Source organism: Diadema setosum, chromosome 14, assembly GCF_964275005.1.
Source record: "Diadema setosum chromosome 14, eeDiaSeto1, whole genome shotgun sequence".
NCBI lineage: Eukaryota > Metazoa > Echinodermata > Echinoidea > Diadematoida > Diadematidae > Diadema > Diadema setosum.
The window spans coordinates 10910238-10936828 of record NC_092698.1 but is presented as its reverse complement, the minus strand read 5'-3'; the positions used below and the strand labels follow the sequence as shown (position 1 = coordinate 10936828).

Here is a 26591-nt window from a genome sequence, read left to right as displayed (position 1 = left end):
ATCAGTGATGTTGAGGGTCTTATCAATGAGCACAAGTCAACATGCACCGTGTATTAAGCGCGCTCTCATTGTGATGTCATGTGCGCGACAAACTGTCAAAAGGTGACGGAACAATAGAACTAACAACAGGTAAACAATCATGTAGTATTGATGATAGAGCTGGGAATATCTATCTTTGCAGAATTCATCAAAGAGTATAGAAGCTACTCTTTGGAATTCATTGTTAGACAGCATGAACTGCACCAAGCCCTGGCAATAAACGGAACTTATCTGTCCCTGCAAGATCTCAAGATGGCGGCAGCACATGATGACCCGAGTAACAAGGCAAGAAAGAATTTTGATAGGCCCTAATAGGGATGTGGTTTCATTAATTTCTATGCAATCTTCCTGCATACATGCGTTTCACTTACTTCGTTCTCTCTTTCAACCTTTGAAGCAGCTGTGCCCGAATATGATCTTGTAATTCCAAATTTCTCTATACACTCTGTATCTACAAGAGAGCTATATATATAACTGCTCTGCGTATAGTAGGCCGTGTAAGTCCCAAAGGCCCTATTTGATCTTCGTGATTCAGTGTGTTTCAGAAACGTTAAACACGAGAGAGAGAGAGAGAAAAAAAAAATGCTTCCATACAATGTTTTAAAGGGATAGTATACAGTATTGGTAGAGATGAGAATTGGGCTTTTAACGTTTTGCGAGGTACCAAGAAAACACTTATGAAATAGTACAGAGCATACCATTTTAAGAGGAATTCAAAGTTTATTTGATGAAAATCTGGTTTGGCATGACTGAAACATCCAAAAACAAAGTAAAACAAAGTAAGCAATCGTGAAAAAGTGTGGGTTCCACACTTATTAGAAGCTCTGTTTTGGATATCTCGGCCATTTCAAAAACAATTTTCATCAAATAAACGTTGAATTCCTCATGGAATTACTTGCTCTTTCATATTTCATGAGGTGTTTCTCATTATCTCACCAAAAAATGTTAGAAACCTGAAATTGGGTCTCAACCAAAACTAGTATACGATCCCTTTAAAGTCGAATTCCACATTGTGGCTAATATCATCTTACCCGCTATAACAATCAGCAGTTACATTGATAGAACTTTCTCCTAGATTTATAAGACATTGACATTGGTTCCTTTTATTTTGTTTTATATACTAGTATCAGTTTGTAGTTTCATTAATTCATTATTCGTTCTCTTATATATTTTCTGAGGGTCCCAAATCGTACAAAATTTGCTTTTTAGTGGGAACCTCCATTTCTATTCCCATCCTTATTTAATTTGTATTATGCATATGTATATATCTAAAATAAAATACAATTATGTTTTCATCATTTTGTTACTCATTATCGCATGTATTTTGTTAGTTTACGTTTTCGCAATTATTACAATAATCACGTTTTGCTTATACATTGAATGTAATTTTCTCTGTTTATTTGATTGAAATAAAAATAGGTTTGAACTTTGAACTTTGACATTTTTCATGAATACATAATATAGACTTGCTTTGTGTATTACCCTCTTACAAAAAAGAACCTGTCAAATAAAACTTCGACCACAAGTGACTTCCAGTACGACGAGGACAAACACGACCGAGTGTTCATGATTAGCCAGGCAGACGAAGTCCGCGAGAAAGTGCTGAAGCGACACCTCAAACACCGCTTGCCACGGAAACCGGGCATGTACGAGGTATAGATGCCAGGCAACTTTAAATGTGGCCTTGTAACAGATGCTCCGATGGTGACAGTGCATCGTATGTTGATCTTGTTGATGTAAGCCCATTGGGGTCATGCCATTTTTCAGATAAACTTTGTGTGGACCCTGAAATGGCATTGATCGATACACGAATAGCTGTAGAGTAGACCTGTTGAACGATAAGTCTTTATGAGCAGTAAAGTTTTAATATACTATACACTCTATCAATGACAACTCCGTAGAACACTTTTTTTTTTATTAGAACAAGTCTGGTGTAGGCCTATATAAACATATTATCGTCATCTTCAACCTTTTTATAGGTCCCCTAACATCCAATTCTTGTGATGTTGACTTTTGTGGATGTGAATATGTCTACAAAATCTTGAAATCTCGACCTGTTTAATCGAAATACATCTAAGAACATAGAATTTGATTTGGTTATATCATAGAATGCATAGCATTTCGTCCTCTTCCACAGACCTTTGTCCTAAAAGATGTAAACTTTCTAATTTTCGTAATGACATGTATAAAGTAAAGTCGGCTGAAATCATGAACATCAAAATTGTATCAGTGTTAACCACGGTTCACATTATACGTTATTCCGAAGGTACGTTCATCCGAAAACCAAATAAGGTTCGTATAATTCGACTGTTCGTTACTATACGCACATTGTTTTCATTTTCGCATAAACGAATCTTTGGAATAAACTAACTCTCTTTTTTTTTTTCGGATTAACGAACCCTCGAAAAGCGAACCTCATTTCGTTTCCTGATTGATGAACCTTCGCAATTTCGAACCTTTGGAATGATACCACAGATATTCGGATTGACAAACATCCAGGTATAGAGAATTTGTGAGTTTGTGAGCTGGCTTTATGTAAACTGTTCTTCACGAATCTTTATGAAAGGGAAAAATTAGGGTTGGAATTTAGAGATATAGAAGGAAGAAAAGAGAGAAAATGTTATATGATAAAATATTTGATGCATAACTTTATCATGGTGATGAGAAAACATATTCCAATAAGCAGAAGTCATCAAGATATGTGATTTCACAGGACCGGTAGGCCTATGAGATTTCAGGGGACTTTTAGAACTTTGGATGATATGACTAGCTAACATCTTTTATTGACTCATTCATTTCGTATAAGTTGCCTACCCGTCGCCGATCAGTTCAGACTAATGAAAAACGTTTCTACCACGGTCATCATTGGGACGTTGGTGGGAATGCTTCATCACCGAATGAAGGTGACGATGCCATTGATCTCGAGCCATCCTGCAGCCCGCCAGTAAATTTCGAACATACAACCAGGCGACTAACAATCCAAGCTGTGGACGAGTGAGTGTTGAATAGGAAATTCTCTCGCGTTATAGTGGCGGTCCTCGAAGAGAATGCTTTAATTTGTAATTATCTGAATGTTTAACCTGAAGTAAAACAAAGTCCAGTTCAAAGATATTTTGTCATCTGCCACATTATGTTACTGCCGCCCATATACGAAAATTCCAGTCGACTGCCCCGTATGTGTAATTGGTAGGCAAAGGAGGCTTAGTGTCCTTTGGAATTCTTTACAAACTCCAAATCTAAAGATAATAGATGAAACAGAAGATATTATCCAAAGAGCAAACATTAATAGTGACATGTATGCAAAGTGGAACTACGCGTATAGTCACCGTCATGAGAACACCCGGAGTTTGTTGTGTCATAGCTAACTAACTACGTTTATCGTGTTGATCAAAAATCAGGCAAAGCAAGGATTTATATCTCCCTTAATTTTCTCTCAAAGAGCTGTAGATATCGAGCAACTGAGGCGGATTCAAACGGAGTCACGTGATCAGGAGCGCGCCCGCTCCGTCCTATCACCAGTCAACAAGGAATTGAAATCCCTGGTTCATAAATCCAAGGTATAAATCCTGGTATAGAAGCATCATGTGCGATGTAAATTATTCCCTCTGCTAAGCAACGATTTACATGAAATGGAGTAAAAAGTGTTAATGAAGTCAACATGGTTACCTGAGACTTTGTGTGCGTATGACATTGTGTATGAAAGAGAGAATCTGAAGAGAGCGGGAAAGCGGGCATATTTTTTAATTTGTTTAATCCGTACCAAACCAGTAACAAACGTGCGTGCTTTCAGCATTGACAAGATCTGAATCGGTGATGATGATTGTCGACATGTACAAAAGGTATACCAGTGACGATAATGATTGTAATAGAGTTGGTAATTATCCTCTTTTGTAAGGATGTTGACACACATAAACCACAAAAAAAAAGAAGGAAAACATGCTTTCTAAAGTGGAACTTTATCTTTATAATTTTTTCTTCTTTTTTTTTGTTGTTCAGTGGAAGCAGACAGATATCATTATGATAAAGGAAAATTCATTTGACTTCAAGGGCCAATGCTAAAATGGTGTCGCAAGGAGCACAAAGTATGCTTTCACCTATATAGTACACTAAATTTTCGTGTTTTTTCTTTTTCTTCTTCTGTGAGTAGAAAGAGGAGAAGAAAACAGAAAAGAAAAATATACAGAAAGTGGAGGAGAGTAAGAACATGGTAATGGAAGAAATGCTACATAAGAAACATCTCAAAGAACTTCAGGGTGAAGAGGAGGAGGAGCGACAACGACGAATGCGGCGGATGGAAGAACTGACAGACGACGACAAGGTGTGGTCTTTGATGAGAAACTCGCATCATTTCTCACTCTGTTCTCACTTTTTTCTATTACAGACCAGGGACCTTGGAAGAAATGGGTTTGCAATCGTTATGTGCAACACGAAAGTTATATTGACTAATCAATGAGAAGAATTAAAGCGCTAATCGTACGACTGCATGTAAATCAATACTTCCACTCTGTACATTATAGACCATGGAGTCAAAATGAGCTGGGAGGCTGAGAAGGCTGTACCCCCCCCCCCCACCCCCCTCCCCCACCCCCACCCACACACCGCACACCCACACCCATACATTTGGCCACAAAAACTAAATGAAAAATTGGATGCAGAAAGAAGGGAGATATAATACATGACATGTAAAGACAAACAACCCTAATGAACATTTTGAATCTAAGGATTCATTTTCCAGGTTTCCTTATCCCCCTCCACTCCCATAAGAGACTCCCCCAACTGTCGACATCAGAAGCAGTAGCACGGTTCCATCCCCCCCCCCCCCCACTTTCGCTCACATTACGAGAGAAAGATACCGTGCTCAAATTATTTCTTAGTTCTTTATCTTCAATTTAATGTCAACAAGAAACATTCTCGTTGCGACTTTGTCTAATGGCTATAGTTCATGAGTCAGGGTTTACACACTATTACACATCCTTAGTGAAAACTTATAATGCGTATACATTATAAAAAAAAAAAAAAATAAACGTGTTCTGCCACTTCAAATCCATCATTTTAGTCTTCAGCCGACAAGCATCTCTTGTCCGAAGTAAAAGCGATGTCCAACACGGCCAAAGTCTGGTGTAACGTGCGGCAGGAACTCGAAGGGGCCTTCCATGATCTTGAAGAAGTTCATGACGAGGTAGACCATGCAGTAGATGACCTATATCAGGATCTCCGAGATGACTTCGTACTGTCGTTCAAACGGACAACGCATCGCATGAAACTCCATATCTTAGTAAGGAAAGTCCAGCAGAATTCCATTGTAAATCTTAAAAAGTCGTAGAAATTAATCGATAAATATAACACAAAGCACTTTTTTTATCTTCAATGTTCGTGTATCTGGGTTAATGATGATGGTGACCGGCGCAATTTGGCGTTCTGCTTGATAATAGCCATACCCAATAGGCAAAAATATTAAGGATGAATCACAACCAGAAGAGGGAATTTATATGACCCATCCCCATCTTGACTTCACATGAGCATTGATCCATAAATACGATAAAGCGCTGCGAACTATAGGTACAATCATATCAAAGGTTTTTGTTTATTTGTTTTGTTTTTAGGCCAAATGTCTGCGGAGTTGTTGAGTTGAAAATACGTGTGTATAATGTCAGCATGATAAAGAGCACAATTCTAAAAGTGGACTAAAGAAATAACATATCTATCCATACCTTCTCCCACAACGAATTTATAATTGAAGTGGAGAAACAAAATGAACATGTTAGGTTGTACTTAATTCTTCTTTTCTGTAGCTTATACACAAGACATGAAGAATTTAAAGGACAAAAGCCTTGTGTTATATAATATGCATACATTTACGGCTTTAGAGATCTTGTCTAATTCGTCCTTGTAATCACTCATAATCACGTGCTCTCTTAAGGAGGAAACAGAGCGACGTCGCCGTCTGAACTTGATGAAGAGTTTGTCGGAAGGCGGCGAAGTTGTCGACCCTGTCCATCAGCGAAGCCTGGAGGCGAAGGATTCGGTGCACGAAGAGCTCCTGCGGACGTTCGCCCTCGTGAAGGTTGCCTACCTATCTCTACCCCTCCCTATATACTCCCTCCACCCCCCCCCCCACCGACCCACAAACAAATACGTTTAACCTTCTTATAAAACGGCTCAATAATCTTCTTTGGAGTGATTTACCATGAAATCTAAAAACGTAATATTGCAGTGACATTTCTTTCTGTTACTGTAAAATCTAGTAATTTGGCTTGTTGTAAGATACATTTATACACATTTTGCCCCGACTCCACACACTATATTCTGTTTTGGCAGGAAGGTGGTTTTAAATCACTGGTAATAATAATTAGCGAAGCAGTTATAATGAGGGCATGCATATTAGAAAATCACATTCATCAGACAGCGACCATCGTCGAAACGTCATCACCAGTATAATGAAAGTCTTGCACAAACATACATAAACAATAAGATAATCTAACCAAAAGTAGGATATTAGGCTGGTTGCATTGTGTCGTAAAAAAAAAGAAAATACAGCATTTCTTGCTTGTGACCTTCCGGTACTTGCAAGATTTTGTCATTGCTTTGCAGCTCAAACACATCATGCTTAGCAGGGCTGCGACACCATGTTTTAAGATCATGTGCTTAAAACTCAATTTCTCTCCCTGAAACTTTCTGACCATTCTTTGGCTTTTGCCGTTTCTTTCTAAACCCAGCTGGCCGAGGATGAGGAAGAGGAGACTTCGCGTGAGAGAACAAAACTTCTGATGCTTGATGCTTTGGATGAAATGCTTCATGCGTAAGTGTACCGTGGTAACGTGGTAACGCATCACCTAACAATAGCATCCTTATACAAACATTCGTCACGTTTCCCTTTTTGACATGAAATCAAATAAAATGTATCCTTTCCATAAGATAGTCTACCACTATCGACTTTTAGGGGAAGGAGGTTGCAGACTTGCAGTTGTTTTGCTACATTTTCGACATGATTTTGATTGTGTGTGTGTGTGTCTGTGTGTGTGTGCGTTCGATTCAATGGGAAAGTAATGTTGTTTGATGATGACAAGATCGCCAAATCTTTTGCTTGCGTTACGTGAAAACATGTCATGCTCAAGTCTATTAGTCCCTGGCACAGCCTTTTTACGGCAGACAATACTGACACTTTCAACATTCTGCTCGGCTGCTTTTACTCTCTTTATTAACTTGCACTTTAAGTAGCTTAAACAAATTGTTATGAAATCTTGACGAAGTATCTGTAATGTGGAACAAGTTCTGTGAAAGGAGAAAGAACATCGATCAAAACTGACCAGCAAGAGTGAGGAAATTACAACTTTCCAGATGAACAGCTCGTGTATCGATAGGTCTCAAAATTTCATCGAATGTCATGGCTCATTCAAAGTCTGCATCGATAATACTCCACGGCGTGTAGGATTTTCATTGATACAATTGTATTTGATATTATGTGTATCAAGTCAATCTCAATACAAGCACTTTGAAGAATTTGAAGATGGGTGAAAATAGTCAAGAGTGTTTATTATACAAAGACTTGACGGAAGAGTATTCGATGTAAAACTGAATTCTGCTGGAGTATTTTTGGGAATGTCGTTTTGTACGCGGATTGCGCATGATATATCACTTTGACGAAAGACTAAACCGTTTACTTTGGATTGTCGCCTTTCACTTTCGCACACAGTATCAAAATAAAGGCGGTGGACGACGCATGCGCAGAGGAACGTAAGAGGCGAATCAGAGAGGCCGAGAAGGAGTCACGAGACCCTCGGGTGAATCCTGCTAAAGAGCGCATGCGCGATGCTGTTCGTCTCGTGCAAGAGCAGATGCTTCTGCAAAAATTCAACGGAAAGAAGATCAACCAAGAAAAAGCTGACCCGGTGAGCAATGGATCAGGAGTTAGAAGTCCCAAACAAAAGACCCTCTTCTGTTCTTATCTGAAATTTCGTGCAACAAGCAGAAGATTGCTTGAAATCTACAACAAGTACAATGTACTTTTAATATCCGAAAAAAGATGGTTACAGTTTCGATTAAAAATTAAGAAAAAAAAAATCACTCATCATTGCATCTGATGGCTGCACTGACTGCGTCGAGTTCACACAACCAGAGCCCTGTTGCATATAAAGTTGAGATCAATCACAAGTCAGAAGATTAAACATTTTTAAGTTTCTGAATGCTCCATTCTGATTGGCTGAACCTCACTTATGTTCGATTTTTTTTTTCTTGATCATCTTTGATAGTACAACTTACTGTACATGTATAAGTTATGACTATTATCGGCTAAGACGACCCCAATATTTACGCGTTATTGATTGTTCTTCACAGTCAGCAACAAAACGGGTAGAAGAATCCCCTTCCGGTGTGAGCGCACGCGACAAGGAACTTATCAGTCTTCGCAAGCAGGCTCGTAGACAATCTCTCGTTCGTGGGCAAGACTAAAGGTACTCAGACGACTCGACTTGTAACGCCGCTATCTGCTCAGGAGATTACACGTCGACCTGGTCATTTTTTAAGGCTTGTAATAACAATAATTCACAGCATAGACAGATCTATCCCATTTGCAGTAAGTTTACGAATAAAAACTGATCAAAGCAGTGCACATACTAAACAATGAAGCACCATTTGTCTTTTGAGTTGGAACAGGAAATACATCAATTAAAGGAATTGGCTAAATGAGCACAACTACAATGGCAACCATCACCATAACACATTATGATGACTGGCTATTGATTACCACAGTAGTACTTACAGGAATGATCACAGTTTTTAGAACCGACCGCCCGCTGAAACAGGGTCACATTGCACCTGACAATTTTCGGTGATTTTCTCTGTCTCTTGTCATCTGCTATAGGTAAAAGTTATGAACGTCCGTCTAATGGCATCCTATACTGGCACAAGTATTAACCCCCTCCCTGCCAAGTACTTTGGTCAGTGTGTATATACAATGCGCCATGGCGTATTTCAATGTTACCTGGAACACACTGTGTTAGTGAGTAGGTTTTCCTGTATGACACTTAAATTGTACACTCATGCTCGTATGCACAATAACGGGGCAGAACCTATCCAAAAGTAGCGTGATTTCCATCACATAATATTATAATCGTTCTACTAAGTGTAGCATATGTACTGGCCGACGGAGTTTCATTAGCACATATTATCTTCTGCTCACATCCATCAAAAATAGAAGAGCTATGTCTCAACATTTTGGAAAATTCGGTGATATATTCATAATTGTGATCATTCTATCACGTCTACCTGCTTCTACGGTTTATCATTGTTTGAAAGGGTACCTGAGCACAGTATCTTCATTTTCTATTCTCCTCTTCTTCATCTTTTGTTTTCGTCTTTTTGCTTTTTTTTTTTTGGCTTCTCCTCCCTCTCCGACAAAGTTAAGTGTTTGCACATTTATTTGTTTTGTGGGTGCGCGTCACTTTCATATGATCACTTCGAATGGCATTAACTCTCTTCCGCTTGCAGAAACATCCATGCTTGAACTTCAGCCTGGACAACACGGAGACAATAACTTCATCGGAAACTTTCTTCATTTAGCGAGATATACATGTATAGGAAACTCTTTCAGTTAGAAAGATGGGAAACCAATTTTGTTATTGTTCCATACTCTTTAATGTCAAGTGATAAACACAACGCAAAGGAAATCGTCAAATGTCCAAATTGCTTATGTTGTGTCTGTGTGCTCTATTCAAGATAGAGGGAGATATTTGGGTGTATTACCAAATATTATACATGTGCTTTTTTTCACTGACAAAGAGGAGTAAATATGACTGTGGTATTGCTGAAAACATGTGTCAAACAGCAGCGCATGAATACTTCATTAGCATTACTATTATGTATAGAGTAACTTGTCTAATGGTGTATCAGTCCCTTTGTCAATAAGTGCTAAAGCTGTTATTGTCAATGTTATACTCTATACTCCATAAAATTTTGGAAGACACATACTGAGTACAGTGTATCAAGCTGTGGGGATGGTAAAGTAACATTGTGTATACATTGAATATTATATAGGCTTTCTCGTTCATTTTCAAACTGTTTTTATTAAATTCTATAGATTTGCAGTTCAATTTCGTCCCGAGAAATCTGGAATGTGCCAATCCTAGTTTCAAAATCGTCTTTTGTCGATCATTTTCGAAAAAAAAAGTCTCTTCAATATAGTCATTTGTCACACGTCCTCGTCATTTACAAATCAAATTCGTCCGTCACACTCGCTGCACGCATAAAAGCAAAAGCAATTTCGTCTATTAGCAATCATTTCGTCAAATTTTCATTCAAATTCATCTCATATCTTTTCTGTTGTCATTTCTTGGTTATTTAATTTTTTCCTGCAACCGTTCACTTTTCCACAATTGTAACATACACACACGTGTACCCAACCCCAACACAAAAACACACAGACACAGACAGACAGACAGACACACACACACACACACCACACACACGCACACATATGAACACATACAAACACTCTCTAATCAGAGTACATACGGTGACAAACATGGGTTATATGTACTGTCACAGAAACGGAAACAATGATCCACGATTTCCAGGCACCTTATGATTTTTTTTTTTTTTTTTTTTTTTGGGGGGGGGGGGCCAAAAAATGTTTTTTTTTTCTTTTTTACATTGAAACGGGCTTAAACTCCACACTATGTAAAATTGTCTTTAATCATGGTTATATGTGCCTTGAAATCGTGGATCACTGTTTCGTTTGTGTGACAGAACATATAACAAGTTTTGTCTCCGTGTGTAGGTCCTACTCTGATAAAGTGTGTTTGTATGTGTGTTTGTGTGTGTGTGTGTGTTCTGATCATACGTGTGTGTATATTACTCCTAAATGTGGAAAAAGTGAACGGTTGCAGGAAACCAAGAAATCACAACAGAAAAGATGTGAAATAAATTTGAAGAAAAATTTGACAAAAATGCTTTGGCGGATTTGAACTGCAAATGATTGTAAATTGTGCATGATTAAAGATTGTCTTTACCGTTTTTAATGTTCTCTAACTACCGTTTATCCTTCAGTCTCCTCTCGTGCAAGGCATCGTACCAAGTACGTCTGAGCATGATTGTACCACCAATACCATCTGATATGTTTGAAAAGTTCCATGACATTATGCAAACAAAGACGAAATTGATCATTACATTCTCCAGTCGATGGGCGGCGGGAACGAATTTCAATGACAATTGACGATTTTGAATGCGCTGTCTTTAAAACTGGTTGACGAAAAACGGATTACAATGTACAATGTCAATTGACTAAATTGAAATTAGGATTTGCATGTTGTGTGCTTCTCAGGAGGAATTTGAAAAAGAAGTCTTTAAAATTGATTTTTAAAAGTGCAAAAATGGACGGAATACCTTTGATAGAATAAATAAAAAACTAAATGAATAAATTAATATATATATATATATATATATATATATATATATATATATATAATATATATATAATGGCTCAACACTATTTTCTCTGGTGGCCCATTAGAGTCACTTACATCTTTAAATTTGAGATTTTGGTGGCCAGAAATAAGAGGAAACATAACTATCCAATTTGAACTTTAAGTGTCTGATTGGGCCAACAAAGGATGTGGCCCTTTAGGAAATTTAATGGCCCGACGTCAATTTTTTTTTTTCCCCGGGCGACACCTAATGTTGAGCCCTGTATATAATATGTATGTATATATATATATATATATATATATATATATATATATATATATGTAACGACAACAAATGGAGCCGGGACTCGCAATGTTGGTTACGGGTGTTCTTTATTATTCGCAGGTTCTGATCATCAACTGAACCCAAACCCTGAAAGATGTAAACATTATGTACAAGGGATAATGAGTACATTGTATTGTCAATGAATACATGAATGAATATTTGACATTAATATAGCATACACAGTCTTATAATTCAGATGTGTTCACTCTTATTCGTTATGCTTTGTTGCGTCATTGCATCGTTATACATTCTGTATCGACATTCATTAGCATAATTTCTGCAACTTGTAATTGGCACATAGTCATTGATTATTGACATTTCATTCCAACAGTGAATGGTTACTTCTGATAATTCATGCTATACTCATTGAGTCTCGTTGCGATTGCATGATTATAGCTATTCCATTACAGATATTACAATAGCAAATCTCTAATTCGCATTAGGTTTCTCTCTAAAGTTAGTCAGAAGTTCTGGCACAGATTCCAATGTGAAAGCGTTTGCATTGGCTTAACTGTAGCTCTACTGTTCTCTAACAGGTGTTTCCATGTGAAAGCTCCTAGGTCGTAAATGTGTCAAGAATGCTCTCTCACTGACCAGAGAGGATTGAATGACCTTAGGTCCAAAGTCCGCTCACTGGGTTAAAGTGAATTTGCTCTGTTTTCTAGAATCTTGACGTCACAGTGTTTCTTGCGCGAATGAATTGTTCTACACTGCTCTTGAATGTCTCGCTAACTAACTTGAGCAAGTAATTATATGTTAAATCAGAGTAATGCATCTAAAGCTAAATTATTAGCAAATGTAATTAACAGACATCAAAGAATCAACATGAATCAAACTTCAAAGTATAGATATTGATATCTCAATATTCTCTTATACAACTCAACATAATAAAGCAAGATTCTATGTTCTCTCAAAGAACCACCAGTATACATTCAATACCGGGCCTTATACCGTTAAATACTCCTATCATCTTCAATAGGCAAGATATGGAAATAGGGAAAGGAATTAGGAGGAAGAATGAAGAAGGAGGAGAAGAAGGAGAGAGAGAGAGGGGGGGGGGGGGGTTCCTAGCCAGTGCATACTCCAATATGACTAGAACATTACATTCACGAGTGTTTACTCCACAATGTCGTCACACACACAATGTCACCAATCAAGATGTTGTGAAAGCAGCAATGAACATACATCTTCAAATTGTCAAGTCTATCTTTTAACCAGCTTTCTAACAAGTTCTTCCTATTTGTCATCTCAACTTAACTCAACGGCCACTCACATAATGTAGGAGCTCGATAACCGATAAACAATGTCATATCAACCAATCTGAGTCTGAGGCAGGTCTGAGCCATACATTTCAGAAGTCAGATATATATGAACGACAATGAAATCTCATGATGTGCCCATGCACATTCGCATCACTCTGTTCAACATAACAGAGGATCCCTATTTCAACTCAATTTGAAATAGCAACAATGTTATCACTGATCTATAGCGCAAGTAGCAGCTCATAGATAATCCTAACACTATCTGGACAACATACTAGACTCGAACTAGACTTCACAGTTTAACTTGACAAGAAGATAACTTACCCCTGCCGGAGACAAAGATAGCTGACTCCCGATCACTCGCTCTGCTTCAAAATATCTTGCTGCTTCTTCGTTGTCAAAGATTCCAATATGAAGTGAGGAGAGGAAAACTTCGCTATTTATTGGGTTTAGGACCCTTCCCAAAGATATATTTTAACTTTAAATTCCAATCCACCGACGCACAGTCCTACGTCACTTTTACTGCCACTTTGTTTGGGTGGAGGGCTATGTCTGGCTATGAGGTCATAGCTTGACCCAAGGAGGGCAGAGAGTGGACATTATGCCCAAATTTGGCAAGTAAAAGTGGAGAATGTGACCGGAAGGATTGGACTTTCTGAATGACGCAGGGTGACTCATTTTCCAGAAAATGTATTTTTATGTTACTTTTTGTTTTAATTTTTGATTCTTAGAAATCTTTCTTTCCTTTTGTTTTGACAAAAACCACAATGTTACATTCTCCCCTGCTTCATGTTGGCATCCCTGACAACATACCAATAAACATAATTATTCAATATTATAAAATGAGACACTTAATTTCTACCCGAAAGTAGAGTAAGTAGTAGCAAGTGCGACTTGCTAACATCTGCGAGAATCTCCTCAGTGACGGTTGGCGGCGGCTTTCCCTTCAGCCTAGCCGAACGCCTCAGTGGTGGAGCTGACTCCGGTCCATTCTCTGGGCGCTCCCCTGCTTTTTCCAAAGCAGGGAGGTCATCCTCCCTCATGATGACTGCTTCGCCGTCATCCGCCACAGGCACACAGTCGCTGTCGCCTTGTTGATTGTCGTTCCTGTCGTCACTGGTGCCGTCACGATCGTTCTCGCCTCCTTCATGCTGCACCTGCGTAGCGTCGACTGTCGTTTCTGGTCCCGCTGTCAATTTCACGTGGACTACCATCGGTGTGCTGTCGTCGCTCTCCTGTTGTGGCACATCTGGACTTTTAGCTGGAGATGCCTCCGCCTCCGTTGGGACGTCAGGTGCAATGTCGGGGACAAGTTGCCGACTGTCCAGGATGTTACGGCGGTGTATAGCCTTTCCTTCGTGTGCCTTATCACCATGTAGGGGAGCCACAATGTAGACATTGCCTGTCAGGTCTGGTCTAGCGACAACATTGTAGGGGATGTCGCTCCAAACATCTTGGATCTTGTTTCTTCCCAACACTCGGTTCCTAAGGAAGACTCTGGCTCCTATACGCAGGCCCTCATCAGTCGCTTTGGCGTTCGCCCGTGCCTGTCGTCGTAGAGCTTGCTTCTCCGTCATCTTAGCAGCAGAATTGAAAGCAGTCTGCAAACGGTGGTGGTGTGATGACAACCAGTCGTCTGTATCCTCATCTTGCTGCGTGGCTGCTCCTAACACATGGTCAATTGGTAATGTCGGCTCCCGACCATAGAAAAGATAGAAGGGCGAATACCCTGTGCTAGAGTGCGGTGTACAGTTGTACGAGTACACAATCTCCGGCAAGAATTCGGTCCACTTCTTCTTCTGCCGTGGTTGGAGAGTGCGAAGACGATCGTGAAGCGTGCGATTGAATCGCTCACACTGACCATTACCTTCTGGGTGATATGGTGTTGTCCTGGTCTTCTGGATACCATAAAGGGCACAGAGTTCTCGAATGAGGTGACTTTCGAAGTTCCTTCCTTGATCACTGTGGATCCTCTTTGGCACCCCGAATCGGACAAACCAGTGGTTGACAAGGAGCTTGGCCACAGTTGAGGCTTTCTGGTCCCGAGATGGTACAGCCTGGGTGAATTTAGTGAAGACGTCTGTCATCACCAGGACGCTCTCGATCTTCCCGCTCGGCTCTAACGTGGCGAAGTCAATCGCCAGGATCTCGAGTGGCTTCTTGGCAATGAGCGCTCCCATTGTAGTCTTCACTCTGGGGTTACTGGACTTTGACAGCAGGCACCTTTGACAGTTTTCACAGTATTTCTTGACGTCATCAGCCATGGAGGGCCAGTAGCATCTTTGACGGGCAAGAGCAGTTGTCTTCTCCGAGGCTGGATGTCCAACTTGGTCATGGACAGCCTGAAGCACCTGTCCTTTCAAGGTCTCTGGAACGAACAACTGGTAACATTCTGAATCAGCAATCAGGACTTTGCGATAAAGGATGTCGTCTCTGAAGGTAAGGCGATCCCACTCACGGAGAATCTTTCGGACAGCTTTTGATTCGGCCATCAACTGCCGCTGTGAAGGTTGAACTTCTTTGGATTTGTAAGCCAAGACCTTAGAGAGAGTTGCGTCGCCATGTTGCATCCTTACAAGATCTTCCTTGGGGATGGACGGTAGGGTGAATGTTGAACCCACCTCTTTGTCAGGAACTTGATCATGGCACTGCAACTCTGCCACCTCTTCGATTGTCGTTCTCAGTGCAGCCGGCAAAATGGTGCCTCTTTCCGGGATCGTGGTCTCAGGGCAGCATTCCATCTCTTCCAGTCTCCCACGTTGACGTCCATGGTCAGTCTTCCGGCTGAGAGAATCAGCATTGGTGTTGATCCTCCCTGGCCTGTACTTTATCTGGAACTGGAATTGAGCTAGTTCTGCCTGCCAGCGCATCTCTGTGGCCCCCAGCTTTGCAGTAGAGTTGAGGTAACTAAGTGGATTATTGTCCGTGTACACCGTAAAGCTAGCTCCAATCAGGTAGTCCCTAAACTTTTCGGTTACGGCCCACTTCAATGCCAGCAACTCCAGCTTCATTGAGCTGTAGTTCTGCATGTTCCTCTCATTCGGCCTCAATGCTCTACTTGCATATGCAATGACCACCTTCTTACCATCCTTCTGCTGGGACAGCACAGCTCCCAGTCCAAGATGGCTGGCATCTATCTCCAGGATGAACGGCTCCCTGAAGTCTGGATACCCCAGTATTGGTGCTGACGTCAAATGATGCTTCATGTCCTCCATTGCCTTAGAACAGTCCGCATTCCACGCCTCAGACAGTGGAGTCCTAGCCTTGACCTCTGCAGTCCTCTTTGACCTTTTCTTCTTTGATGTTGACCCCAGTAGGGCATGCAGGGGTGCCGCCACTTCAGCATACTTTGGTACAAAGCGCCGGTAGTAACTGCATAGACCAAGGAATCCGCGAAGCTCAGTCTCAGTTTGAGGGGTGTTCCACTCCTGTACTGCTCTGACCTTCTCCGGATCGGGTGATATTCCTCCTGCAGAAACTACATGGCCCAGGTAACGCAGCTCCTTCTTGAAGAGGTTGCATTTCTCTGGCTTTACCTTGAGATTGAAGTCAGCCAGCCTCCCTAGCACCATGTCAAGACGTTGAAGGGTCTCCTCAAACGTTGATCCGAACACGAGGATGTCATCCATGTAGATGAGGACAGACTGGAAGTTCTGATCGCCGAATGCCAGGTCCATCAGCCGCATGAAGGTTGCAGGAGCATTGCAGAGTCCAAACGGCATTCGTAAGAACTCATACAAACCTCCTGTCCCCACTCGAAATGCTGTCTTCTCCCTGTCTTCTTTTGCCATGGGAACTTGGTGGAAGCCATGTGCCAAGTCTAGACTGCAGAAGTACTTAGCACCCTTCAGAGCATCCAGGGCTTCCTCGATGCGGGGGAGGGGATAGGCATCTCTATGAGTCTTGGCATTCAGGGACCTGTAGTCAATACAAAGTCGTAGCTTACCATCACGTTTCCGAACAAGAACCACTGCAGATGCATATGGACTCGATGACCTTTTGATGATGCCTTGCTTTAGGGACTTTTCAAGGTACTCCCTCACCTCGTTCCATTGATGTGGGGGAATCCTCCTGTGGGGTAGGCGTACGGGGCGGTCGTCATCGAGGATGATCTTGTGCTCCACCTTGTCGCAGTACCCAATGTCCATGTCATCTCTGCTAAACCTGTCAAAGTGCTTCTGGATTAGCTTTTCGACTGCCTGAAGCTGCTCTGGGGACGTCTTGATCTCCTCGTCTACCTCCATCCTCTCCATCATCTCCTTGATAGCTCCAGTCGAGGAGGGCGAACTGTATGCTTCCTCCAGACCAACAGTATGCTCTTCAGATGATGACTCTAGATTGCCTGGTGACAGCTCCAGCAGACCAACTGGCGTCCTAGGATGAAGATAGATGTCGCTGTTGCTGAAGTTTACCATCTGGACAGGAACTCTTCCTGAGGAGGGCACCCTTACGAGAGTAGGTAGGAGAACGAGTCCATTTGGTAGTGCTGAGGTATCCCTCTCCTCAACAACTGCGACACAAGGTTGTCTAGGCATATGCGTAGTGCAGTCTACCATAATACTACACCTTGCTGGTAGAAGAATGGGCTTCTTTCCACCAGACCGAACTTGATAACGTTTTTCCGTAGTCGTTTGGGGTTTCCGGGCCATCACCTCTTCATACAGGGCAAGGACATGGACCCATGCAGTTCCCTCACTGGACTCTGCTAGTGTCTGCTGAAACTGGCTCTCTGACGTGGACTTCAGTGCCTTGTTGACATCTCGAAGGACGTTAGATCCGATGACAGCAGGAACAAGCTTCTTACGCTCGGCCATGGGCGGGTGAACAGGATCACGCACCACGAGGAAACCCATCTCCGGAAACCTCTTTCCCATGACCTCCAATGGCAACTCAACATAGCCGCGATAGGGAACTGCCAGACCTTGTGCACCTGTAATAGAGATGAACTCTGAAACGTCAACAATTTCTTCATGAGCGAGGTGCTCATTGAAGAAGGACTCTGTAATCGTAGACACCTGGGCACCAGTGTCCAGCAAACATCTGACGTCCTTCACCCCTGCGAGATCCACCGACACCTCCGGACAGCTTCCCACCGCCTTCTCGAAAACTGCTGAGCCATGACATTCCTTACCCACCGTTTGGCTCTCAACGGTGGGCCTTACTCTTTTGGCGCCTCAGCTGGGGCTTGTGACGCCGGTTGCTTGGTGATAGCTTGACCCTCATTGGCCCGATTCAAGTCTGCCATCCTCTTCTTGCACTGACGTTGAATGTGGCCAGTCTTCCCACAGTAGTAACAGGTGATCCTTGGTCGGCTGGAACGTTCAGCAGTCAACGCCTCAATCTGACGTTGCTGCTTTTCCAGAAGGTCACCCTGCCTCTTCAGGATATCCAGGATGCTTGCCTTTTCGCTCGTCGAGGTCTCCTGCAAGGTGGCTGCCTTAGGTTTCCTCGACAGCCCAAACCAATTTAGGGCACGGTCTCGGAGTTCAAAGAAGTCGAGGTCGGGAGACTCGGTGTTCAGTCGTCTGAGCTCTCGCCGCAACCCCTCATCACAAACAGTCTCCGCCAGCCGTCCCTTTAGAGTTTCCGTCTTGCTGCCCTTGTAGGAGCCGTCCAGGAAGCATATGCGGTCATAGAGGGTCACCAGTTGGAGTGAGCATTCAAGCAGTCCCTCTGCTGGAGCCTGCTGGTAGCTGAAGAACTTCTGGAGTTGAACCGGAAGAGAGTCCCCACTCCCGAAGACCTTCTCCAGAGTAGCGAAGATCTCCTTCACGTCCTCGGCTACAGCATCACCACGACCAAGGATCTCCCTCCGGGCGTTCCCTCCTAGGTGATCACGGACGAAAGCAGCCTGCTCTGAAGTACCCAAGTTCCGGACAGCAAGCTGGCTTTTCATGTCTATGATCCAGTCCTGGACGGTTGGATCTCCTGGTTTCACCGGTTTCCCTTTGAAGACTTCCAGCCGCCTTCCTTGTGTCAAGAAGATGGGCTGGATGCCGGTAGTTGTGCTTGCTGGGGCTTGGTCCTTGGTGTCATCCCGTTCTCCCTCAAGCTTGGCTTCCAGCTCCGCCACCTTCTCCTTCAGGGCGTCAATCTCCGATTTCTCCATTTTCTCCAGCAAAGGGGCAGGTAGGTGAACAGTGATCTGCGAATCCTGTCCGTGACGCCAATTTTTTGTAACGACAACAAATGGAGCCGGGACTCGCAATGTTGGTTACGGGTGTTCTTTATTATTCGCAGGTTCTGATCATCAACTGAACCCAAACCCTGAAAGATGTAAACATTATGTACAAGGGATAATGAGTACATTGTATTGTCAATGAATACATGAATGAATATTTGACATTAATATAGCATACACAGTCTTATAATTCAGATGTGTTCACTCTTATTCGTTATGCTTTGTTGCGTCATTGCATCGTTATACATTCTGTATCGACATTCATTAGCATAATTTCTGCAACTTGTAATTGGCACATAGTCATTGATTATTGACATTTCATTCCAACAGTGAATGGTTACTTCTGATAATTCATGCTATACTCATTGAGTCTCGTTGCGATTGCATGATTATAGCTATTCCATTACAGATATTACAATAGCAAATCTCTAATTCGCATTAGGTTTCTCTCTAAAGTTAGTCAGAAGTTCTGGCACAGATTCCAATGTGAAAGCGTTTGCATTGGCTTAACTGTAGCTCTACTGTTCTCTAACAGGTGTTTCCATGTGAAAGCTCCTAGGTCGTAAATGTGTCAAGAATGCTCTCTCACTGACCAGAGAGGATTGAATGACCTTAGGTCCAAAGTCCGCTCACTGGGTTAAAGTGAATTTGCTCTGTTTTCTAGAATCTTGACGTCACAGTGTTTCTTGCGCGAATGAATTGTTCTACACTGCTCTTGAATGTCTCGCTAACTAACTTGAGCAAGTAATTATATGTTAAATCAGAGTAATGCATCTAAAGCTGAATTATTAGCAAATGTAATTAACAGACATCAAAGAATCAACATGAATCAAACTTCAAAGTATAGATATTGACATCTCAATATTCTCTTATACAACTCAACATAATAAAGCAAGATTCTATGTTCTCTCAAAGAACCACCAGTATACATTCAATACCGGGCCTTATACCGTTAAATACTCCTATCATCTTCAATAGGCAAGATATGGAAATAGGGAAAGGAATTAGGAGGAAGAATGAAGAAGGAGGAGAAGAAGGAGAGAGAGAGGGGGGGGGGTTCCTAGCCAGTGCATACTCCAATATGACTAGAACATTACATTCACGAGTGTTTACTCCACAATGTCGTCACACACACAATGTCACCAATCAAGATGTTGTGAAAGCAGCAATGAACATACATCTTCAAATTGTCAAGTCTATCTTTTAACCAGCTTTCTAACAAGTTCTTCCTATTTGTCATCTCAACTTAACTCAACGGCCACTCACATAATGTAGGAGCTCGATAACCGATAAACAATGTCATATCAACCAATCTGAGTCTGAGGCAGGTCTGAGCCATACATTTCAGAAGTCAGATATATATGAACGACAATGAAATCTCATGATGTGCCCATGCACATTCGCATCACTCTGTTCAACATAACAGAGGATCCCTATTTCAACTCAATTTGAAATAGCAACAATGTTATCACTGATCTATAGCGCAAGTAGCAGCTCATAGATAATCCTAACACTATCTGGACAACATACTAGACTCGAACTAGACTTCACAGTTTAACTTGACAAGAAGATAACTTACCCCTGCCGGAGACAAAGATAGCTGACTCCCGATCACTCGCTCTGCTTCAAAATATCTTGCTGCTTCTTCGTTGTCAAAGATTCCAATATGAAGTGAGGAGAGGAAAACTTCGCTATTTATTGGGTTTAGGACCCTTCCCAAAGATATATTTTAACTTTAAATTCCAATCCACCGACGCACAGTCCTACGTCACTTTTACTGCCACTTTGTTTGGGTGGAGGGCTATGTCTGGCTATGAGGTCATAGCTTGACCCAAGGAGGGCAGAGAGTGGACATTATGCCCAAATTTGGCAAGTAAAAGTGGAGAATGTGACCGGAAGGATTGGACTTTCTGAATGACGCAGGGTGACTCATTTTCCAGAAAATGTATTTTTATGTTACTTTTTGTTTTAATTTTTGATTCTTAGAAATCTTTCTTTCCTTTTGTTTTGACAAAAACCACAATGTTACATTCTCCCCTGCTTCATGTTGGCATCCCTGACAACATACCAATAAACATAATTATTCAATATTATAAAATGAGACACTTAATTTCTACCCGAAAGTAGAGTAAGTAGTAGCAAGTGCGACTTGCTAACATCTGCGAGAATCTCCTCAGTGACGGTTGGCGGCGGCTTTCCCTTCAGCCTAGCCGAACGCCTCAGTGGTGGAGCTGACTCCGGTCCATTCTCTGGGCGCTCCCCTGCTTTTTCCAAAGCAGGGAGGTCATCCTCCCTCATGATGACTGCTTCGCCGTCATCCGCCACAGGCACACAGTCGCTGTCGCCTTGTTGATTGTCGTTCCTGTCGTCACTGGTGCCGTCACGATCGTTCTCGCCTCCTTCATGCTGCACCTGCGTAGCGTCGACTGTCGTTTCTGGTCCCGCTGTCAATTTCACGTGGACTACCATCGGTGTGCTGTCGTCGCTCTCCTGTTGTGGCACATCTGGACTTTTAGCTGGAGATGCCTCCGCCTCCGTTGGGACGTCAGGTGCAATGTCGGGGACAAGTTGCCGACTGTCCAGGATGTTACGGCGGTGTATAGCCTTTCCTTCGTGTGCCTTATCACCATGTAGGGGAGCCACAATGTAGACATTGCCTGTCAGGTCTGGTCTAGCGACAACATTGTAGGGGATGTCGCTCCAAACATCTTGGATCTTGTTTCTTCCCAACACTCGGTTCCTAAGGAAGACTCTGGCTCCTATACGCAGGCCCTCATCAGTCGCTTTGGCGTTCGCCCGTGCCTGTCGTCGTAGAGCTTGCTTCTCCGTCATCTTAGCAGCAGAATTGAAAGCAGTCTGCAAACGGTGGTGGTGTGATGACAACCAGTCGTCTGTATCCTCATCTTGCTGCGTGGCTGCTCCTAACACATGGTCAATTGGTAATGTCGGCTCCCGACCATAGAAAAGATAGAAGGGCGAATACCCTGTGCTAGAGTGCGGTGTACAGTTGTACGAGTACACAATCTCCGGCAAGAATTCGGTCCACTTCTTCTTCTGCCGTGGTTGGAGAGTGCGAAGACGATCGTGAAGCGTGCGATTGAATCGCTCACACTGACCATTACCTTCTGGGTGATATGGTGTTGTCCTGGTCTTCTGGATACCATAAAGGGCACAGAGTTCTCGAATGAGGTGACTTTCGAAGTTCCTTCCTTGATCACTGTGGATCCTCTTTGGCACCCCGAATCGGACAAACCAGTGGTTGACAAGGAGCTTGGCCACAGTTGAGGCTTTCTGGCCCCGAGATGGTACAGCCTGGGTGAATTTAGTGAAGACGTCTGTCATCACCAGGACGCTCTCGATCTTCCCGCTCGGCTCTAACGTGGTGAAGTCAATCGCCAGGATCTCGAGTGGCTTCTTGGCAATGAGCGCTCCCATTGTAGTCTTCACTCTGGGGTTACTGGACTTTGACAGCAGGCACCTTTGACAGTTTTCACAGTATTTCTTGACGTCATCAGCCATGGAGGGCCAGTAGCATCTTTGACGGGCAAGAGCAGTTGTCTTCTCCGAGGCTGGATGTCCAACTTGGTCATGGACAGCCTGAAGCACCTGTCCTTTCAAGGTCTCTGGAACGAACAACTGGTAACATTCTGAATCAGCAATCAGGACTTTGCGATAAAGGATGTCGTCTCTGAAGGTAAGGCGATCCCACTCACGGAGAATCTTTCGGACAGCTTTTGATTCGGCCATCAACTGCCGCTGTGAAGGTTGAACTTCTTTGGATTTGTAAGCCAAGACCTTAGAGAGAGTTGCGTCGCCATGTTGCATCCTTACAAGATCTTCCTTGGGGATGGACGGTAGGGTGAATGTTGAACCCACCTCTTTGTCAGGAACTTGATCATGGCACTGCAACTCTGCCACCTCTTCGATTGTCGTTCTCAGTGCAGCCGGCAAAATGGTGCCTCTTTCCGGGATCGTGGTCTCAGGGCAGCATTCCATCTCTTCCAGTCTCCCACGTTGACGTCCATGGTCAGTCTTCCGGCTGAGAGAATCAGCATTGGTGTTGATCCTCCCTGGCCTGTACTTTATCTGGAACTGGAATTGAGCTAGTTCTGCCTGCCAGCGCATCTCTGTGGCCCCCAGCTTTGCAGTAGAGTTGAGGTAACTAAGTGGATTATTGTCCGTGTACACCGTAAAGCTAGCTCCAATCAGGTAGTCCCTAAACTTTTCGGTTACGGCCCACTTCAATGCCAGCAACTCCAGCTTCATTGAGCTGTAGTTCTGCATGTTCCTCTCATTCGGCCTCAATGCTCTACTTGCATATGCAATGACCACCTTCTTACCATCCTTCTGCTGGGACAGCACAGCTCCCAGTCCAAGATGGCTGGCATCTATCTCCAGGATGAACGGCTCCCTGAAGTCTGGATACCCCAGTATTGGTGCTGACGTCAAATGATGCTTCATGTCCTCCATTGCCTTAGAACAGTCCGCATTCCACGCCTCAGACAGTGGAGTCCTAGCCTTGACCTCTGCAGTCCTCTTTGACCTTTTCTTCTTTGATGTTGACCCCAGTAGGGCATGCAGGGGTGCCGCCACTTCAGCATACTTTGGTACAAAGCGCCGGTAGTAACTGCATAGACCAAGGAATCCGCGAAGCTCAGTCTCAGTTTGAGGGGTGTTCCACTCCTGTACTGCTCTGACCTTCTCCGGATCGGGTGATATTCCTCCTGCAGAAACTACATGGCCCAGGTAACGCAGCTCCTTCTTGAAGAGGTTGCATTTCTCTGGCTTTACCTTGAGATTGAAGTCAGCCAGCCTCCCTAGCACCATGTCAAGACGTTGAAGGGTCTCCTCAAACGTTGATCCGAACACGAGGATGTCATCCATGTAGATGAGGACAGACTGGAAGTTCTGATCGCCGAATGCCAGGTCCATCAGCCGCATGAAGGTTGCAGGAGCATTGCAGAGTCCAAACGGCATTCGTAAGAACTCATACAAACCTCCTGTCCCCACTCGAAATGCTGTCTTCTCCCTGTCTTCTTTTGCCATGGGAACTTGGTGGAAGCCATGTGCCAAGTCTAGACTGCAGAAGTACTTAGCACCCTTCAGAGCATCCAGGGCTTCCTCGATGCGGGGGAGGGGATAGGCATCTCTATGAGTCTTGGCATTCAGGGACCTGTAGTCAATACAAAGTCGTAGCTTACCATCACGTTTCCGAACAAGAACCACTGCAGATGCATATGGACTCGATGACCTTTTGATGATGCCTTGCTTTAGGGACTTTTCAAGGTACTCCCTCACCTCGTTCCATTGATGTGGGGGAATCCTCCTGTGGGGTAGGCGTACGGGGCGGTCGTCATCGAGGATGATCTTGTGCTCCACCTTGTCGCAGTACCCAATGTCCATGTCATCTCTGCTAAACCTGTCAAAGTGCTTCTGGATTAGCTTTTCGACTGCCTGAAGCTGCTCTGGGGACGTCTTGATCTCCTCGTCTACCTCCATCCTCTCCATCATCTCCTTGATAGCTCCAGTCGAGGAGGGCGAACTGTATGCTTCCTCCAGACCAACAGTATGCTCTTCAGATGATGACTCTAGATTGCCTGGTGACAGCTCCAGCAGACCAACTGGCGTCCTAGGATGAAGATAGATGTCGCTGTTGCTGAAGTTTACCATCTGGACAGGAACTCTTCCTGAGGAGGGCACCCTTACGAGAGTAGGTAGGAGAACGAGTCCATTTGGTAGTGCTGAGGTATCCCTCTCCTCAACAACTGCGACACAAGGTTGTCTAGGCATATGCGTAGTGCAGTCTACCATAATACTACACCTTGCTGGTAGAAGAATGGGCTTCTTTCCACCAGACCGAACTTGATAACGTTTTTCCGTAGTCGTTTGGGGTTTCCGGGCCATCACCTCTTCATACAGGGCAAGGACATGGACCCATGCAGTTCCCTCACTGGACTCTGCTAGTGTCTGCTGAAACTGGCTCTCTGACGTGGACTTCAGTGCCTTGTTGACATCTCGAAGGACGTTAGATCCGATGACAGCAGGAACAAGCTTCTTACGCTCGGCCATGGGCGGGTGAACAGGATCACGCACCACGAGGAAACCCATCTCCGGAAACCTCTTTCCCATGACCTCCAGTGGCAACTCAACATAGCCGCGATAGGGAACTGCCAGACCTTGTGCACCTGTAATAGAGATGAACTCTGAAACGTCAACAATTTCTTCATGAGCGAGGTGCTCATTGAAGAAGGACTCTGTAATCGTAGACACCTGGGCACCAGTGTCCAGCAAACATCTGACGTCCTTCACCCCTGCGAGATCCACCGACACCTCCGGACAGCTTCCCACCGCCTTCTCGAAAACTGCTGAGCCATGACATTCCTTACCCACCGTTTGGCTCTCAACGGTGGGCCTTACTCTTTTGGCGCCTCAGCTGGGGCTTGTGACGCCGGTTGCTTGGTGATAGCTTGACCCTCATTGGCCCGATTCAAGTCTGCCATCCTCTTCTTGCACTGACGTTGAATGTGGCCAGTCTTCCCACAGTAGTAACAGGTGATCCTTGGTCGGCTGGAACGTTCAGCAGTCAACGCCTCAATCTGACGTTGCTGCTTTTCCAGAAGGTCACCCTGCCTCTTCAGGATATCCAGGATGCTTGCCTTTTCGCTCGTCGAGGTCTCCTGCAAGGTGGCTGCCTTAGGTTTCCTCGACAGCCCAAACCAATTTAGGGCACGGTCTCGGAGTTCAAAGAAGTCGAGGTCGGGAGACTCGGTGTTCAGTCGTCTGAGCTCTCGCCGCAACCCCTCATCACAAACAGTCTCCGCCAGCCGTCCCTTTAGAGTTTCCGTCTTGCTGCCCTTGTAGGAGCCGTCCAGGAAGCATATGCGGTCATAGAGGGTCACCAGTTGGAGTGAGCATTCAAGCAGTCCCTCTGCTGGAGCCTGCTGGTAGCTGAAGAACTTCTGGAGTTGAACCGGAAGAGAGTCCCCACTCCCGAAGACCTTCTCCAGAGTAGCGAAGATCTCCTTCACGTCCTCGGCTACAGCATCACCACGACCAAGGATCTCCCTCCGGGCGTTCCCTCCTAGGTGATCACGGACGAAAGCAGCCTGCTCTGAAGTACCCAAGTTCCGGACAGCAAGCTGGCTTTTCATGTCTATGATCCAGTCCTGGACGGTTGGATCTCCTGGTTTCACCGGTTTCCCTTTGAAGACTTCCAGCCGCCTTCCTTGTGTCAAGAAGATGGGCTGGATGCCGGTAGTTGTGCTTGCTGGGGCTTGGTCCTTGGTGTCATCCCGTTCTCCCTCAAGCTTGGCTTCCAGCTCCGCCACCTTCTCCTTCAGGGCGTCAATCTCCGATTTCTCCAT

The 26591-nt window shown here is 43.8% G+C and overlaps 2 protein-coding genes across 2 annotated transcripts; one reads left to right on the top strand and one right to left on the bottom strand.

Annotated features, from left to right (window-relative positions):
• Positions 1-166: 166 nt before the first annotated feature.
• On the top strand, positions 167-9828 carry LOC140237939 (uncharacterized). Its single transcript, XM_072317869.1, has 11 exons — positions 167-324; positions 1537-1692; positions 2846-3033; positions 3479-3596; positions 4187-4357; positions 5096-5314; positions 5960-6103; positions 6756-6838; positions 7733-7928; positions 8374-8489; positions 9526-9828. Exons 1-10 carry the CDS (start codon positions 292-294, stop codon positions 8485-8487), a joined length of 1422 nt encoding a protein of 473 aa, XP_072173970.1. The 5' UTR covers positions 167-291; the 3' UTR covers positions 8488-8489; positions 9526-9828.
• A 15812-nt stretch (positions 9829-25640) lies between these two features.
• LOC140237930 (uncharacterized) lies at positions 25641-26591 on the bottom strand. The gene has a single exon (XM_072317860.1). The coding sequence runs from the start codon at positions 26589-26591 to the stop codon at positions 25641-25643; it is 951 nt and encodes a 316-aa protein (XP_072173961.1).